This window comes from Macrobrachium nipponense, chromosome 12 (assembly GCF_015104395.2).
Source record: "Macrobrachium nipponense isolate FS-2020 chromosome 12, ASM1510439v2, whole genome shotgun sequence".
Classification (NCBI taxonomy): Eukaryota; Metazoa; Arthropoda; class Malacostraca; order Decapoda; family Palaemonidae; genus Macrobrachium; species Macrobrachium nipponense.
The window spans coordinates 30,102,594-30,119,277 of record NC_087205.1 but is presented as its reverse complement, the minus strand read 5'-3'; the positions used below and the strand labels follow the sequence as shown (position 1 = coordinate 30,119,277).

Genomic DNA, 16,684 nt, shown 5'->3' with positions numbered 1-16,684 from the left:
GGCCTGATGGTCGTTAAGTCATTTTTTTCAAACCTGCCTCCTGATTGGCCATACACACATGTTCTGTAATATCTTACTTTTGATTGGTTATTTGCGGTCAGGGAGAGTTTACATTCTTGAGAAGAACGTGAGAGCTCAGTCATATCTGAAGTGTTTCGACGTCTTGTGGTGTTTGTGGTGCAGTGTCCTCTTCTTGTGGAAAGCGTGAGATTTTGTAGGAGATTGGAACGGAATTATATATACTTTCTCTTATTGGATGTCAAGGTAACATTTTACAGGTGAGAATTAACTGCTTGTTTCGCAACCGAGAACTTAGGAGTGGATGTTGGTTATAAGGGTCTCTATTATAATATTTTCTATAGGCCTATTATTGACCAATGTGTTAATGCTGTCCTGTGCTATGTGCGACTTATGCTCGTACATGGTAGATAATGTGAATTGAAATGTAAAGCGTGCAATACAAAAAGGCTATAATAGACCTAGTTTTTCAATCTAGGCGTCTTGGAGAAAAACTATCAATACCACAAATGGGAAATGTATGCCTTCTTGAAAGAAGCTGCGTTTTACCTTATACATGCAACTTGTAATCAGGTGCATGCATGTTTCCTTACACTACGTGCCAATAACATAAGAGGAGAAGCTGAGGAATGAGGTAAACGATATTGAAATTTAACTTTAAAGAGAAAATCTCGAACAATTTGCGAGAGTTTCTGAATCCGATGAAATGAAAGACGCTATCGTTCGTTGGTTATCGTGCAGTCGTGTTGAGTCTTGCAGTAATGTAGTCCCGAAGCTGGCAAAGTTTGTTTTGCATAAGCCATTGAGACCATAAAACGAAAGCATTGGTGCAGAGTTGTTTTTCTCGTGTTAGAATATTAAGGAAAAAATTATCCAAGTGTTGGAGATGGCGGGTTTGTATTTTTTCCAGCATTACCTTACGTCTGTCTTTCGCTAATATTTCGCTTTATATAAGTGTGTGGTGTGTGTGAGTGTTGGTTGATCTTACTTGGGTTGTTAGACCTTACGTAGTCTTTATAGACCCAGTCTCCGTAGACCTAAGCAAGAAAAACTATCAATCAAATTGGTAGTCCGTTAACAATCGTAAGAATTCGGCCTGTGGTTTATTTTTCCAATAATCCAGTCCTATGGGACTTTTAAATATTTAATGGAGCCTAAATCATTGAATCAAGTTTCCAGTGTGGTTATGGTGTTAAGTTAGGGAGGCCAGCTGTGAACGTCCAGACAAAGTGCTAACAACAGAGATGGCAGCTAATTTTGAAGTTTGCTTGCAGGGTAACAGGCGAAAAATACAGAACTACACGATAGACTTCAGCAATACTGAATTACCCATACTTTCGTCCAATTCCTTGATAAATATTCGGTTTCCTTATTCTCAAGTCAAAAGAATTAAGGGAAGTTTCATAGGTATTTCCCTAGACTGTTGATTCTAGTTACAATCATGTCGACTACCTACAGGTTTCACCTCTTGTCCATTATCATTTCTCTGGAAAGGAGGAAGAATATCTCCCTACATTGTAGAATTTTCCTGCATTTAGTTCAAGAATACCAAGAAACAAATTGTACATATGAAACTATTAATTTTTGTAAAACAAAATATGTAGGCGAAATGGAAATGCAGGGAAATTGTTTTGGAATATATTTTAATGTTAAATGAATAATTCTGATTTTGGGCGAGGTCACAGCTCAAGAGTAGGAAGAACGTGCTTTTAAGGCACCAGTGTCTCGTTTTAATTTTTCATTGAAGTATGATAGAGTATATAGATATTTAAATATACAAGCACAATATAAAATCACTTTTATTTTAAAAAATAAGCAAGTTTTAATTTTTTGAAATTTGTGAAGATTTAAATTTAATTTTTTTTTTTTTTTTTTTTTTTTTTTTTTTTTTTTACATTCAAGATGATTTCCCTTAACAAATTTTCCGCGACCAAAATTTGCGTCCTCTACTGTAATTATTGGCGTACATTACAGTATATTGTTATGCAGAGATAGACAATAACTAATTTTCAACATGTTCTTACTAAAACATCCAAAGTCCTTATCTCTGAAATTGATGGTTTACTTTCCAGAAAAATGCGCAAAATCTGTTATGATCTGTAACTCCTTTTGTTCTTCGATTTTCTGTTAATTTTAATTCAGATCCTTTATCTTCCACTTGAAAGGAAATAAAAAGGGTTGCTCGTTGACTCTTCATGGAGAGGCGTAGTCACTTCATTTGACCAATCCCGTGTCTGGTTTGTGATCTTTTGCCTTGCTATCTCTGGTCCAGCTTCAATCCAAGTGACGTAATATGGCCACAGCTTCAATCCAAGGCGGACTGTGTCTAATTGTTCTGCCGAATGCCTTGTCGCACCATTTCCTATATGGATGCAGCCTGAGTAACCTTATCAGCCAGTACCAGGTCAAGTCTGTAATCTTATCCCCTGCCATTTTCTCTCTGGATTTCGTTCAGGTAGCCTCACTCCTAAACTGATACTGGTTTTAGTTTGGGATAGTTTGCCCTCCCATTACCGATCCGGATTTTATCAACACAACCGTGTTCAGGTGACCCTATTTGTCCAATCCTAGGTAAAATATGTGATTATTTTAGTCACCACTTCTGCACCACCTCATCTAACTAATCCTGGTTCAAGTGTGTGATGAGTTCCTCGCTGGACGAGTGATTTTCGCGCTCGGCTGCCAATCCGGTGGTCCAAAGTTCGAATCTCTGCTCTGCCAACACGGAATCAGAGGAATTTATTTCTGGTGATAGAAATTCATTTCTCGAATAAGTGTGGTTCGGATCCCACAATAAGCTGTAGGTCCCGTTGCTAGGTGACCAATTGGTTCATAGCCACGTAAAAATATCTAATCCTTCGGGCCAGCCCTAGGAGAGCTGTTAATCAGCTCAATGGTCTGGTAAAACTAAGATATACTTAACTCAAGTGTGTGATATCTATTCCCACCATTCTGTGCTACCTCATTTGGCCAATCTTTGGTAAAGTATGTTATATTCTTTTCCTGCCACTAGTGTACCCCATCATTTGGCCAAGTCTGGGTCAAGTCTGTGATACTCTGATCGTTCTGCTCAGGCATCAGTCTATGCAACCTCATTCGGGTAGTCTTGGGTCAAGTCTATGATGGCTTTTCCTGCCATTTCCAAATGTGACCTTATTTGTCCAATCCTGAGTGAAGTCTGTTATTGCTTTCTTTGCCATTAGTGATCTGGATTATGTTCATGTTATTTCATTTTGTCAATCCTCCATAACATCTACTATTGATTTCCTGCTTTATCCGATATGGATTTAGTTTGCCTAACCTTATTCCACCAATCCTATGTCAAGTATGTGATAATTTTTCCATTTTTCCCCAAGCTGGCTTCAGTTCATGCAATCCCATATAGATAATCTGGGTCAAGGTTTCAATAGGAGTCATCAATGTGGTCATTATCACATCTTTCCCAAACAATAACACTGCTTCATCACGTTGATCATTCGAGTTAGTCTGCGCCTTAGTTCTAAGCAATGGTTCAGTCGTGTGTTGTAGGATGCACGAATAGGTGGGGAAAAAGTCTAGTATCCTGGCATCGTATTCCCAGCAAAAGTGACAAGGAAAGGAGAAATAAGTGGTTGACAGCCAATAATAGTCAAACTCGTGCAAGGCTTAGAGAGAAATAAGATGAAAGAGAGCAGTGGGACAGAGCACTCTGTAACCTGGCATGAGGTAGAGCACTTGCTCAGTAAATGAGTAATATTATTACTAGGTTCAAACTACACACACAATAGCCCTCTCTATGTCTACACTACCATTAAGTTTGTCTGCCAACCATTGCAGAGAGCGACGTCCCAATAATATTTTCCCGCTACTATCAACACAGACAAGTTTTCACCCATATGGATCTAATTCGTCCTATCTTTCAATTGGAAGTTTATCTTTGAGATAAAATGATCTTATGCAAAATATTAAAGCATAACGCATTTTTCTCTAGAAATATTTAAGTTTACATATTTTCGTTGACAGAGTAAGAAATAACGATAGACTTCACAGGAGCAACCGTTGGGATTCACAGAAAATGGATAGAGATAAATGACAATGAATTTCAGATCTCTCCACCTTCAAGAGGGCAGTGACACAGACAGCTTGCCCTCATGTAAAAGTTGTTTGAAAATACTGGATTCTAAACTTCATGGAAAGCAAAATAATATTTATTTTATTTAAATATTGTTGCCACGAAATTTTTATCTCATGGTAAGTGGAAGTTTTTTTTTCACTCTTATGATAAGTCCATGAGTTTGAAGTTTTGCAGCTGTGCAAAGTAGTTTGATTATCCTAAATTATACGATTTTGTGTATGTGGCTTATATATGTTTCCAAACTGTTGTGTGAAATTTGGTAATGGTACAAACTTTTGAAATAGTAACCGAGTTTATGGATTCTGTTTGATAATATCAATGAGTTTGTGCAGTTAATTTAGTAATGGAATAAGCTTGTCCGGAAAATTTGGAAATGCGCAAAAGTTTGTAAAGTTTGGAAATTTTCTTTAAGTTTGTGTCTTAAGTTTGTTATTGGAGGAGGCTTCTGTATGAAGTCTGGCCATTGTGGGAGTTTGTACATTTAGTTTGATAATGGCGTGAGTTTGTGCATATTGTAAGAACTTAACTTCCTGTTAGTATTGTAAGGTTTATGGTGTTTTGGGTTGGGTTAGATTGATGCCTTTGATAGAAGGCATGGAGAAGGCACATCAGGCAACAGACGCCTTAATATAGGGATAACGATGGTAAAGAAGAAGAGGAGATTGGAGGTTATGTTAGGTTATAATGTATAACTGTTAAGTTGAGGTATTATGGTTATTTTTTAATGTTTTTGCTAGATATCCAGTTTTGTGAATTACAGAAGCATGCCTTAAACTTGGGAGGTATGGATTTCAAAGAAGAGCAAATACAGCATTTTTTTGAAGCAAATGAAGACTCTAGAAAAACTTATTTTACGAAGAGTATAACCGTTTCTTTTGTAACTATAAAAGAAAAATAAACTTGCAACAGGACAAACATTTAGAACAGATGTTTCATGTGTATTGAGACGAAAGAAAGACAGGTAAATGTTTAATAAAAATTCAACCTTACCTAACCTAACTTCAGTTGGTATGAAGACACTTCCTAAACTGGGATTGTTTTATCCTGAACAACCCCATAACATTTTGAACAGAGTCAAATGCCAATCCTAGCCGTAAACAAGAATGTTGCAATCTGCCTAGCCAAACCAGACCTAGCCTTATTTTGGGTGCAAACTCTGCCTAGACTGAGATAATCTTCCCCTGGAGTCTAATACTTAATCAAAACTTCACCAAGAATGCAGCAATCTGCCCAGCTTAGCCTAGCCTAGCCTAGCACAGCCTTATCTAACCTAATCTAACATAAGTTTGTATGCAAACTATCCCTATGCTGAGATTGAGTCAAATGACAACCCTTACTTTACCAAGAATCCTATTTTTGTTACCAAGAATCCTAACTTTACCAAGAATGCTGCAACTTACATGACGATCCTAACCTCACCCAAAAATGCTACAACCTACCTGACTGTAGTCTGTTATCTGTGAATCCTAACCTGTGTAACCTCTTTCGCAATGATCACCAAACAAGACTGCCTTACTTAACCTCGCGCCCCCACCCCCAAAAATAAAAATAAAAGTGAAACCAAGGCTTGGAAAGTATGTGATGGTTCAGGATTTTATATTAGTTTAAGAATGTGTTTACACCGGTGAAGCTTTCAAAAATTTTCTGCAGACAAATATTTCTTAACCATATTATAGGTTTCTGAAAAAATACAACATTTTCCAGTGCACGAGACACTGAACAACTTTCACCATATCATGTCTGTGACAGGATTAGTGGATCACCAAATAATGCTGACAAACCATCTAAAATCAGCTCGCCAGTTTTCATTTTTGTGAATAGTTTAAATGCAGTTTCCTAAGGTTTTTGAAGAAAATGTTGAGGCATTTTTATAAAAATAATGTTCGTGTACAGTTTTTGTGGAATATAGGTATCCATGATTTTTCAACCCTTTGGCTGATTTTGCAAAAGCTTTTGATACTCTTAATTTCTTTTCAGAACATATGCCTCCTGCCTGAATTTCACAATATATGCTTCTTGCCTTCAGTTGAGAAAGGACCCTTTGAAGATCTCCAAGACAAGTCACGGTGAGTGAGCATAACGAATCTGAAAGGTGGGAATAGAATTCAGTTTCATTAGGGCCATTTATTTCGCTTTTTATATTTATATTATGCTTATGTATTTTTGACGTAATGGAATATTTAACTAATTTAGATATATCTGATGTATTTTTGTAAAATCATGAAAATTTTTATTGCGTTTATTTGTATTTATATATCTATATTACGCTTTAATTTCTTATTTGATTTTAAATGTAATAATTTTCGTATTTTATAGACTAATATTCTCGTTGGATTGTTTGTATACACATGTGATGTTTAAAATTCATATCACCTGGGCAAATTTGACTATTTGAAATGGTAGGAAACTTTGCACCTTTATTTATTTATTTTTATTTTTTTCGAATGAAGCAGCTGAACTTTTATTATATTTTGTGTGTGGAAAGTATTTAGGAATATCGCCTTTTAAATCTCCTAATCTTATGGCACAGGAAAATGAAAACCAGTTAATGAGGACCTCTTATGAGTTTACATAAGATTAAAATATGAATTTTGTCTTGGCTAGTGAGCGAGTATTATTTGATGTAGGAGTTATCGTGAAAGCTTCTCGGACTGGGCTTCTCGACTCTCAACTGTTTGTAAGGGCAGGATGGGTAACCCCAATTTCGATCGCGTAGGATTTTAATCATAAAAGTTATATTGCATTGAATGTTTCTTTATCCTGGTAGAAGGTCGTCAGTGCACCTCATTTGGTATACTGTAGGGTTTACTCGAGTTAATCCGCAGTGTCTCTTCAGTCCCTAGCTGCAGCCCCTGTCATTCCCTTTACTGTACTTCGTTAATTTCTCAGTCTTCCATTTTCCTTTCCACCCTCTCTAACAATTTCAGTCTTCATGGTTATACCTTTGAAACCTCTCTACTGCCAATTTCAGTTTCAGGGCCGAATGACCTCATAGGTCCCAGCAGTTGACCTAAATCATATATTCTGTCTGGCCTGTCATTTTTATGCCTGTCAATCAATCTGTTAATGAAGGGATGTAGCTCTTCATAATTCAAATAACAATAAAGTTAGACTTAAGCAGTCATATGCATCATTTTTCTATAACTGGTATTCATCATTTTTTCCCCAGTGATTGCCAGAGCCTAGGTCATACTTAGTTAAGTCTGTACTTAAATTAGTCATAGAAGGTTTGGTGATAAAAGTCTAAAAACAGAGATTATCATCACCGACAAGAGTGTACCTTTCACAAAATGCTGTTCCACACTTTTGCTGACTAGGTCAATTTAAAATTATATAAATAAGGTCCAGTGTTGTGTATTGCATAACCATCATTATTATTTTACATCATAATTTTCAAAGTTGTCGTCTTACAACAGTTGAGTGAGGTAGTTACTGGAAGGCTGGGTGATGTAGTTACTGATCATTGGTTATCTTCATCTCTCAGGGTATTTTCGTGTCGTTCTTCTCACTAAAGCTGGAATATTGTCGAAGGCTATCGACGAGGGATTGGCTAGTTTTCTTACTGTCAGCATTGAAGATACCACTTCAAAAAAGTGCACAATTACTTTGGAAACTGGTCCACTGCTGCCAACTGGGACACCACTAGGATCATCCAAAACTCAGTATACAGGACTTGGAAATTTTCAGAAAAGGTAACTTCCCACCAAAGTAAAATTGTCTTGATTCCTGATACCATGTATATCTTTTGAGCTGTTTAAAGTGTACCATTAACAAATTATATTTTTTTATATGCATTACAGATGTCGTACAGAGGGCAGCTTGATAACTATATCTGGTCACAGCCCTATACTAATTCTGGGCGCCCAGTGAATTCGTCACATCCACAACATAATGGTGAGTTTTCACGCCAGAGGAAATGGACCCAGTCGCCTTATGTGCAACCTGCAAGATCTACTGATAACTGCAGAGAACGCCACAATCCATACACTTATCGTAACAATAACTCGCATGACTCGTACATACCTGATCGAAATTGGTGCTTCAGTCATAACAAGAGCCGTAGAGAGCGTCCCCATCCGTATGTTGCCAGCTATTATCACACTAATTACTCTTACTTAGCACGTGGCAATGAGTTCCGCAGCAACAGAATGAGCCAAGTAGGACCACCTAGTGTAAATCAAATGACTATTTCAAACAGAAATGGTCTGGTGCCATTCGCAAATGAAGCTCGAGTTGACCATCTTTCTAACATTTCCTACCATAGAGCGGACAGTTCTCTACCGAAAGATTCTTCAATGCCTGTCCCTGGAACTTTAAGAAACCACAGCCCACTGACGCCTAACGCTCAAAGCTTTAGGCCTTCTGTACCTATTAGAAATTCTTGTAATTTTCCAAAAAGTACTTTGAACATTTCAGACAAACTGCAAAACATTTCAGAAATGACAAAATTTGTAGAGCATTGCCAGGAACCCACGTCATATTCCTCATTTCCTGTACATTTCCAGTCTAAAAGCAGAGTCAAAGGTTTGAATGGAGCTCCAACAGAGGAACCATATCTACAAAATAACCATGTTTTAGCAACAAATCATTATAATAAAACTACTCCAACGGAAAGTAACCTAAACGAAAGTAATGCTCTTTACATCCCTGTGAAATTTCTTGTGGTTACCAATTCCCAAATGCAGAATGGGCTTTCCCTGAGCATGGCAGCATCACAAGGAAATCCTCCGTTATCAAGCAATGCTCCAGGAATATGCTTACAGGATGAGTCTCGTAGAGATAACGTGAATGGAACATCATCAGAACGCAGATCAGGACAGGTAACCTCTAACAAAACTGTTAATGCTATTGCTAGACCAGTGCAGAACTGGAAGAGCAACGATTATAATGATTGGAACCATAATAGCCTTTATTCAACAGCTGCTCCGTCACAAGAACTTCGCTCAACTTGTCATTATCCCACATTGTATTTGGAGGATGGTACACAAAATCTGAGTAAGAGCTGTCTACCAACAACAGACCAGGGAATCTGGAGGACTTCTACCAGTCAAGATAACAGGCAAATTAATAATGGAAGATTTTCACAACCGCACCATAATGGTACCGAAATGAGCAAGAAGGCAGATAATTTAACTAAATCTATATCCCCTAATTTAGTTCAGAGATCGAATACAAAAGTTGAGCAGCCTGAGAAGGTAAAAGGCTCTTGCAGTGTATTTGCAGGAAGGAACATGGCAAACAAAATTGAGTTAAAAGCTTGTCTGCCTGGCTATAGATATAATTCTGAATGTGATCCGGATAATTTCATTACGAAAACTGATTATTTCTATCAGGAAGAGGTTCAGTCATCCACGAATAAATGTGATATACTGGGCGAGGGTATCTTTCGTAATGAGATTTTAGGGAAATGTATGTTTGATGTGCAAGATGCAAAAGTAGAGGAGAAGGAGAATTTTCCAGGTCATATTCCTTTCTCGAAGTTAAAGGAATTTCCGTTAGAACGATTTTTTGGCGAAGGTTTACTTGGTAATGCAAAGGACAGGTTAAGCATAGGCGATGCCCTACAAAGCCGCGATTCATTGTTTGGTTACCAAAAGAGTAGAAAGTTTGAGGGGGATTATGGTAAGGAAACTCAAGACGAGACTGGTAGATCCAGTAAAATTGTCCAGGATTCCACTTCCTCCAGTTTTCATGTACCGAATCTCAAACGAGAAGTTGAATTACACCATGGGCAAGATTATACAAAGGGTGTAAACAAAGAAGCTTTTATAGATCCTCCATGTTTAAGCAATGAAACTGCAAATGATGTCCATAGTAAACCTGAAATATCAAATTCCTCTCTTCCCTGTTTTGGAAATGTGAAATGCGATGATGTCGACATTGATTTAAATGATACATTTACATATGAGACTGATGTGCCTTCTCATAGCATGGACGAAAAAGTCTTGATTGAAGATTTCCCTCTGCAAGACTTCAAACATGAAAAATGCGATGATATTGAAATTGTATTTACTAAGCTGAAGAAGGAACTTCTTCCCTCTCCTAAGCTTGAATGCAAGCCCCTCGTAAGAGGAGTAAGTACTGACGAAGGTATAATGCCGAATGAACTTGACGAGTCTAGTAAGCCGCTTCTCAATTCGGGAGATATTACTGGCGAAGAAATATTATCCAATGAAGATTTAGAACTGGCGAATTGCGAAAATATCGACGTTGAAGAAATTGAGTTCAGTGATGCAGATTTAAGGCAGTCTCCTATAGTGGAAGAGGAAGTTGTTGATAGATGCCCAAAGGGGCATTTCCTTCATCCCCATCATGCAATCTTCAACTTGAAGACTGGAAAAATTGATGTGCCCTGTAGGAAATGCAACTGTATCATTTCCATGAAGAGCAGAATAATTTCGTTGTGAATAATAAATTGCTGGATTAAAATCTAGTCAGTCACGTTTCAGAAACTTTGCTTTAATTCATGAGTTAAGAAACTTACTTTACTTTAAAGGTTGGTAAAATTAGCCATCCACATAATTGTTAAAATATTTAATGTTTGAGTGTTCAACAGACACTGATGACTTCCTATATTGTTTTCCTTAAGCACTATAGAGATGTGTAAATTTAGTTTATTGACCGTATAAAAGCGCTTCCTTGCATTTTATGGAGAAAGATTTTTAATTTGAAAATTACCTCCTAATGTAATTTTTCTATATTTTTGTTTTACTAATTATTTAGTAAGTCTGAGAGAATAATAGTTTCAGTGCAATAGTTTCAGTGCAATCTGAATTTCTCATATTGTGTTCCGATGACTTAACGAAAGTTGCTGAAAAAAAACATGTGATGACGATTTCAGTATTTAAAAAAATATACTTTTTTAGTTCGTTGCCTTGTAAAGTTTAGTTCATTGCTTTCCAAAGGCAGTGCAAAGACTAAAATGGGTTTAATAATTGTAAAGGAACTTTGCAGTAGACTCAAGTTTCAACTTCAACGAACAGAAATGAGTTAATTATGCAATGACTTCGTTACCAAAACTAAGAAAAACACGTACAAATGTTATAAGGTAAATTTAAAAACTCTTAAAAGATTAAAAAAACCATTCACAGTATGATTTATAACTTGCTGAAATTGCGGACAGATGTTTGTTTCACTTCAGTCTGACTCTTTCATACCGTCACAAATGACAGTAATATAAGATTGTCGAGACGGCAGGTCCTGTCAGTAATGATGTGGAGTAGGTCCCGGAACTGTTCAAGGTCCCAGAAATGTTCAAGGTACCGGAACTGTTCAAAATATCCTCTATCTGTATACTGAAACAAGGTGAAGACCTTGGACTGAAAAAGGGCCCAGGGGTCATTGGGGGTGACCCCAGACTGGATGATGGTAAGTCTAAGCATGGAGTTTATTAACTGTAGACTGTCGTTGTTATGAATTAATTGTAGACTATCGTTGTAACAGTTAATTAGTTTTAGACTATCATTGTTGTAAATAAAGTTTATTAATTGTAAAATAGTTTTTAACATATAAAAATCACTGATCCTCAGTGCATTTCAAAGTGGTATAGAAGATACTAATGGAGGTTGTTTTGATGTGATTTAGATAATTTTGATACAAAGAAATATAATCCTAATTTGATGAAAGGGCAGTTGATGTAATTTTGTAATCCGATGCTTCAACTTGTACAAACCTTAAATCCATTGTTCCACGAGAACTCTTTGTTATTGCTTTTGTTTCCAATAGCCTTCATTCCTTTGCCATATCCTCTGAAGCATTTGCGCTCGAAACCCGAAGTCATATAGTGTACTGTACTTGAGTTATCGGTAACAGTTAGCCGGGAGGGTAAGACAATTAAACGAACAGCCAGAGGTTCTTGTGGTAATCGCGGTACTTCTGGAATCTTGTGCCTGGCAGTGTCGTCGTTCCACGCATTTGGCCGCCGAATATTGCCCAAACCAAGAACACAGTCGCACTACTACTGGGCCTGGCAGTAAAACTGGTTGTCCGTGGTGTTCTCCTTTTTGGTGTCACTAGTGCTCATTCCTGCTCCCCACCCAAGATGCTTTTTTGTTGTTGCTACTAGCATTTGATTCTTTTGGTGGTTGCGGACAGGTGGAGTAAGGTGGATATTGTATGGGGATGAGGGAGTACACCTAAAGCTACATGGAAGGTAAGCGAGCCAGGTAATCTATCCTTTCTGCTGGAAGATGAAGATGGGGTTATTGATTGCTCATGTCAGTGTTAATGATCTAGAGGTTCTATACTGACTTCTCTCAGAAAAATGGACATGTCATGATGGGTTTTGGACAAGGATTTAATTAAACAGTTCTTATTTTGAGTATTGGACTTATTGCCTCGCTAAATGTGACTGTAAAGGAGCCTGTCACAGGCTGTTTTGACTTAATATTATTAGGGGACCCTTTTTTGATGAAAAGGTTAGCGTTTTCATGGTTGAGACGTAAGGACCCTAATTACAAAATTATGGGCATGAATTCTTAAATGTTTTAGGATGTAAAGTTAAATGACAATACTGCTTGAGTTCATAATGAACTGTATTTGTGTGGATCTCTGTTGACACCTTAAAATAAGTCACCAACTTAAAAACTATCCCTGTAGGGTAGTTTATCTAAAATATTTCTTTACATTGCAAGAGGGCAATCATTGTCTCACATTGATGTTTGGGATGTAAATTTTCTAGTCCCGACCCTTGTGGTAGAGCAATCCTCTTATTAGCCATAAGTCTCTTAAGTTGGGAGATTCGTAACTTTAAGGAAAAGGGATGTCTCATTTCTCGCACTATTCAGTGTTAACTATTCATGACTATATAATCCTCTAATAAGCGATAAAAGCAATGTCTTTACTAAATTGTATTGGACCACAATTATTGGCGCTAGTCTATTGGGGCTAATCAGGTGTCGAAGCTGAAGGTTTAGCATCTTTTTAGGTAAGGTTTGCGTTGAAACATAATTTTTCGTAACTCGAGGGCCATTTGAAAGTTACACAAAACTTGACACTTTCGTGTCGGACTGAAGTTGTGTGATGCAGCAAGTAAAATAATATATCACCAGACTACATCACAAAGTCCTTTTAGGGTAAATAAATATTAGTAGCAAGAGTCTTGATTAAAGGTAGCCAACAAAGAATGAGATAGCCACTTGCAGTACCTGTAATCGGTAATCTACCCTTGCAGACTTGTGTGTAAATGTCTTGGTTGCCTTTCTGAGTTATTTTGTTAGTGCAGGCAGTGACCGTTTGCTAGGGTATAGTGCAGATGTATTTTGCAGTTTAAATGCTAAGAAATAAATGCACGAAAGCTGTTCTGTAGGCGTTCTGATAGTTGTAATTTGGATACATTAAAGTTTCATAATATTGTTGGAGAATGAAAAACTAAGTACTTTCAAAATCTACATAACAGAATTCTATTTAGCGCCAAAGAGCGTACATTTTTAGAAAAAGAATAGTTTATATTATAATTGTTTTTCCTATTTCTCTTGGCTTGTGTAGAATGTTGTGGTAATGAACGACTGAAGAAATCTGTTTTGAAATTGATTACATTACGTTTTGTTAACCGAAGGCCCAGTAATTTGGAAAAAGCATAAGTAAAATTAGATGACAGAGGACAGATAAAGCCACAGTGAAGAAATAAAGGACCAAAAACTATGTAGTAGGGTACAAGGTGAAGTAACGTATTTGTTTAGCAGGCCAATGAGAGGCATCTCGAATTTCCAGAGGAATAGTTTTATGGAAAGAAAAATTCCAGTTTCAGTTTTCATCGCCAGAGTAAATATTATGTTAGAAATATAACTGAGAAAAGGCCAGGGACGAAAAGTGGATACCCTTTCTGCTTTCACTTCAACAAACTCGCAAAAGGGTTTATGTTGAATATAAGAGAACTTTATCATTTTCAAACAAAAGTTTGGTATATTAGTTTTTCTTCGTAGGCGATGTTAATTTTCAAATATACGAAAATTTAGTCATTTCCAAGGAGACTGCAAGAGAGGTGATGCAAAGGCAAAATATTAAAGGCCCTTATAAATTCAAGATTTAATCAATTATAGATAAGCTGATATATTGATCCAGAGGACAAAAAATATTATTCCACATAAGTAGTTCAACTATGGACTAGTAACTTGAATCGCTAATTTAAACAATCCATTTATAGACGCTTAAATATGCTGAGGAATAATTTTTTTTTTTAATTGAAAATGTTCACATTTTAATACTTCATGCCCGGTGGAAAGGAGATACTAAAAATGAACTATGGGTAATGTAATTATTTTTTTTTATTAAAGGTTATGAATTAAGGACAAGTAATCCAAATTTTCACAGAAGCTGTTACGAAGCTGTTTATGAGTGCCGATTCGTTAATTAAGTAATAAATGATACAGAAATAGTTCAAATTAGGGTGCAGTTCGTCATACGGTATAATATACCATTAGGTGTTGAGGGAAATAAATGTAGTTATATGCTAAAGTTTACTTATAAAAAGTTCAGAAAGTTTTTCCTACATTTATAGGAAGTAGAGAGAATAAGCTAAAACTAAAATACTGCAAGTATTTTCTTTTAAGGCCTGTGCACACGACCACGCCTGATCAGTGGACCTCCCTCTAATGGGCATACTTGGCGGGCAAACCGTCAAATTGTCCGATGGGTCTTGTAGCAAAATCACCATGGTGGTGCCCGATGCTAGAGCTTCGACCCTGGCTGACGTACGTTAACATTATACATTTCCTTTACGGAGCCATTCTTTGCACCACATTCTCCTCTTTTTCTTCTTTTAATTCTTTTCCATCACACAAAGCAATTATCATGCTACACAATATGTTCTTTGCGGTAGGCACCATGTTTATCGTACCGCTCTGAACACACCGCTGGCATCGTCGGGCACGCCCACCTCTCCATCGCCTCACCTGTGTGGACAACATTCACGGGTAAGACAGCCAGAATTTGCCTGTTAAACCCGGAGCACGCCGATCAGGCCCGCTCGTGTGGACAGGCCTTGAGGTATAACAACGTGCATTTTCCTGTCTGGAGATTTACTAAAGCCTTAATCTAATTCTTGGAAAGTAACCTATGTAAATACTTCCTTGGTTTCCCTGTTATAGGATTTCCTATGAAATACAATATCTTTACCCAGTCAGGTCTATCTAACCTGAAGCCTCTCGGTTGGTAAGAGGGAGTAAACATCCTCGGCGTAGCCTTAGAAGGGAACATGAAACAATAGTGGTTAGGGGAGATGGGTTGACCCTCACGACCAATCACAGGTAATACAAACACAGTGGAATTGAACGGAGAAAAGTATGTGCATGAATGTAAAGCTTGGTCTGTCTTTCGAAATTTATTGTTAAGGATTCATTCTTAATGCAGAAAACTGTATATGTGATTAAATTTTATGACGTCGTCTTCATTTTATAAGTATGAATGTGACAATATCTTTAAAAGTAATTTACGTATTCAGAAGAAACTTTCGGTTCTGTCTTCGTTGGTTTACTTGTATGGTAAAAAAGAAGAAAGTACTTAATTATTTGGCAGTGGAAGGAAATTTTTTAATTCTCCTTAATAAAAACTGATGAGGTAACATTTGGCGTTGTTTGATTTTTAAAATTTTTTTAAGGCACGAAAATTAATTCATAACACTCGAACCGCTACAATAAACAAAACAAACGAGCAATTGATTTTCTGTCTCCCGCTACACCAAACTCTCTCTCTCTCTCTCTCTCTCTCTCTCTCTTCTCTCTCTCTCTCTCTCTCTCTCCCCCCGAAAAAAAAAAACTCGTTCTGGGGAAAATTTATTATCTGAAATTATTTCATCAGTTTGGCTCTCCTTTGCTATGGTGGCGACATTTTACCAGTTTGGCTCTTCTTTACTATGGTCACGAACACATATATAAACGTATATATAAACATATATATTATATATGTACACGTATAATTTTCGAATGTTTTTTTTTATAGTTTACGCGTCAAATGTACTTCAGGTAAAAGCTGCATTAATTTTTATATTCTCGCTAGGTGTCTTTCTTGCAGTACACATAAAAATGAATACTTCTTGTCATTATTTTAGTTGCAAGAATAGGAATTTCCTTCAAACTTCGGTGAATACTGCAACAATACACTCGCCTTGCATGCAGGGTTAATTAATAATCGATAATATTAATATTCCTACTTTTAATATATATGTAAACTATGTATTTATTCGCATCCTTATTAAAATTCCAATTTTACACAAGTGGACCGAGTCATTTGAGTCTTCAATCAAAACTGAAATAAGATATGGGATATTTCATCGGCATTTGTGTCTTCAATTAACACTGAAATAAGATATGAGATATTTCAACAGAAGTGAAAAATTTAACTGTTGAAAATAAGAAAAATCGCCCAATTCCCTCGTCTCAGTGATAACGAGGTGAAAGAATCCTGTATAAAGTGTGAGAGGGGGAAGAAAAGTAGCCTCGGGAACTACCAGACTGAATAATGAAGGGAGAAGTCCTTGTCGAGAATAAATTAGGATGCTCCTTGTACACCGGTATAGGATTATCTCGCTTACTGGTTCATCCCAAGTCTCGTGAT

At 36.9% G+C, this 16,684-nt stretch overlaps 2 protein-coding genes and 1 long non-coding RNA gene across 4 annotated transcripts in view; 2 read left to right on the top strand and 1 right to left on the bottom strand.

Annotated features, from left to right (window-relative positions):
* The window catches only part of LOC135224449 (uncharacterized), a 289,668-nt gene that overhangs the window by 60,602 nt on the left and 212,382 nt on the right, over positions 1–16,684 (top strand). The window lies entirely within an intron of this gene.
* The window catches only part of LOC135224448 (scavenger receptor class F member 1-like), a 315,394-nt gene that overhangs the window by 116,244 nt on the left and 182,466 nt on the right, over positions 1–16,684 (bottom strand). The gene's annotated exons all lie outside the window — the stretch shown is intronic.
* On the top strand, positions 145–10,573 carry LOC135224447 (uncharacterized). 2 transcript variants are annotated; one of them, XM_064263437.1, is made up of 4 exons: positions 145–278; positions 6,110–6,198; positions 7,617–7,824; positions 7,933–10,573. In XM_064263437.1, the coding sequence occupies exon 4, from the start codon at positions 7,933–7,935 to the stop codon at positions 10,537–10,539; it is 2,607 nt and encodes an 868-aa protein (XP_064119507.1). In that variant the 5' UTR covers positions 145–278; positions 6,110–6,198; positions 7,617–7,824; the 3' UTR covers positions 10,540–10,573. The 2 variants fall into 2 exon arrangements, with proteins under 2 accessions (XP_064119507.1, XP_064119508.1); XM_064263438.1 differs by having other exon boundaries at positions 148–264.

Bases quoted from the DNA above. Each gene is read 5' to 3' on its own strand.
- LOC135224447 (XM_064263437.1), top strand. From the start codon at position 7,933: ATGTCGTACAGAGGGCAGCTTGATAACTATATCTGGTCACAGCCCTAT.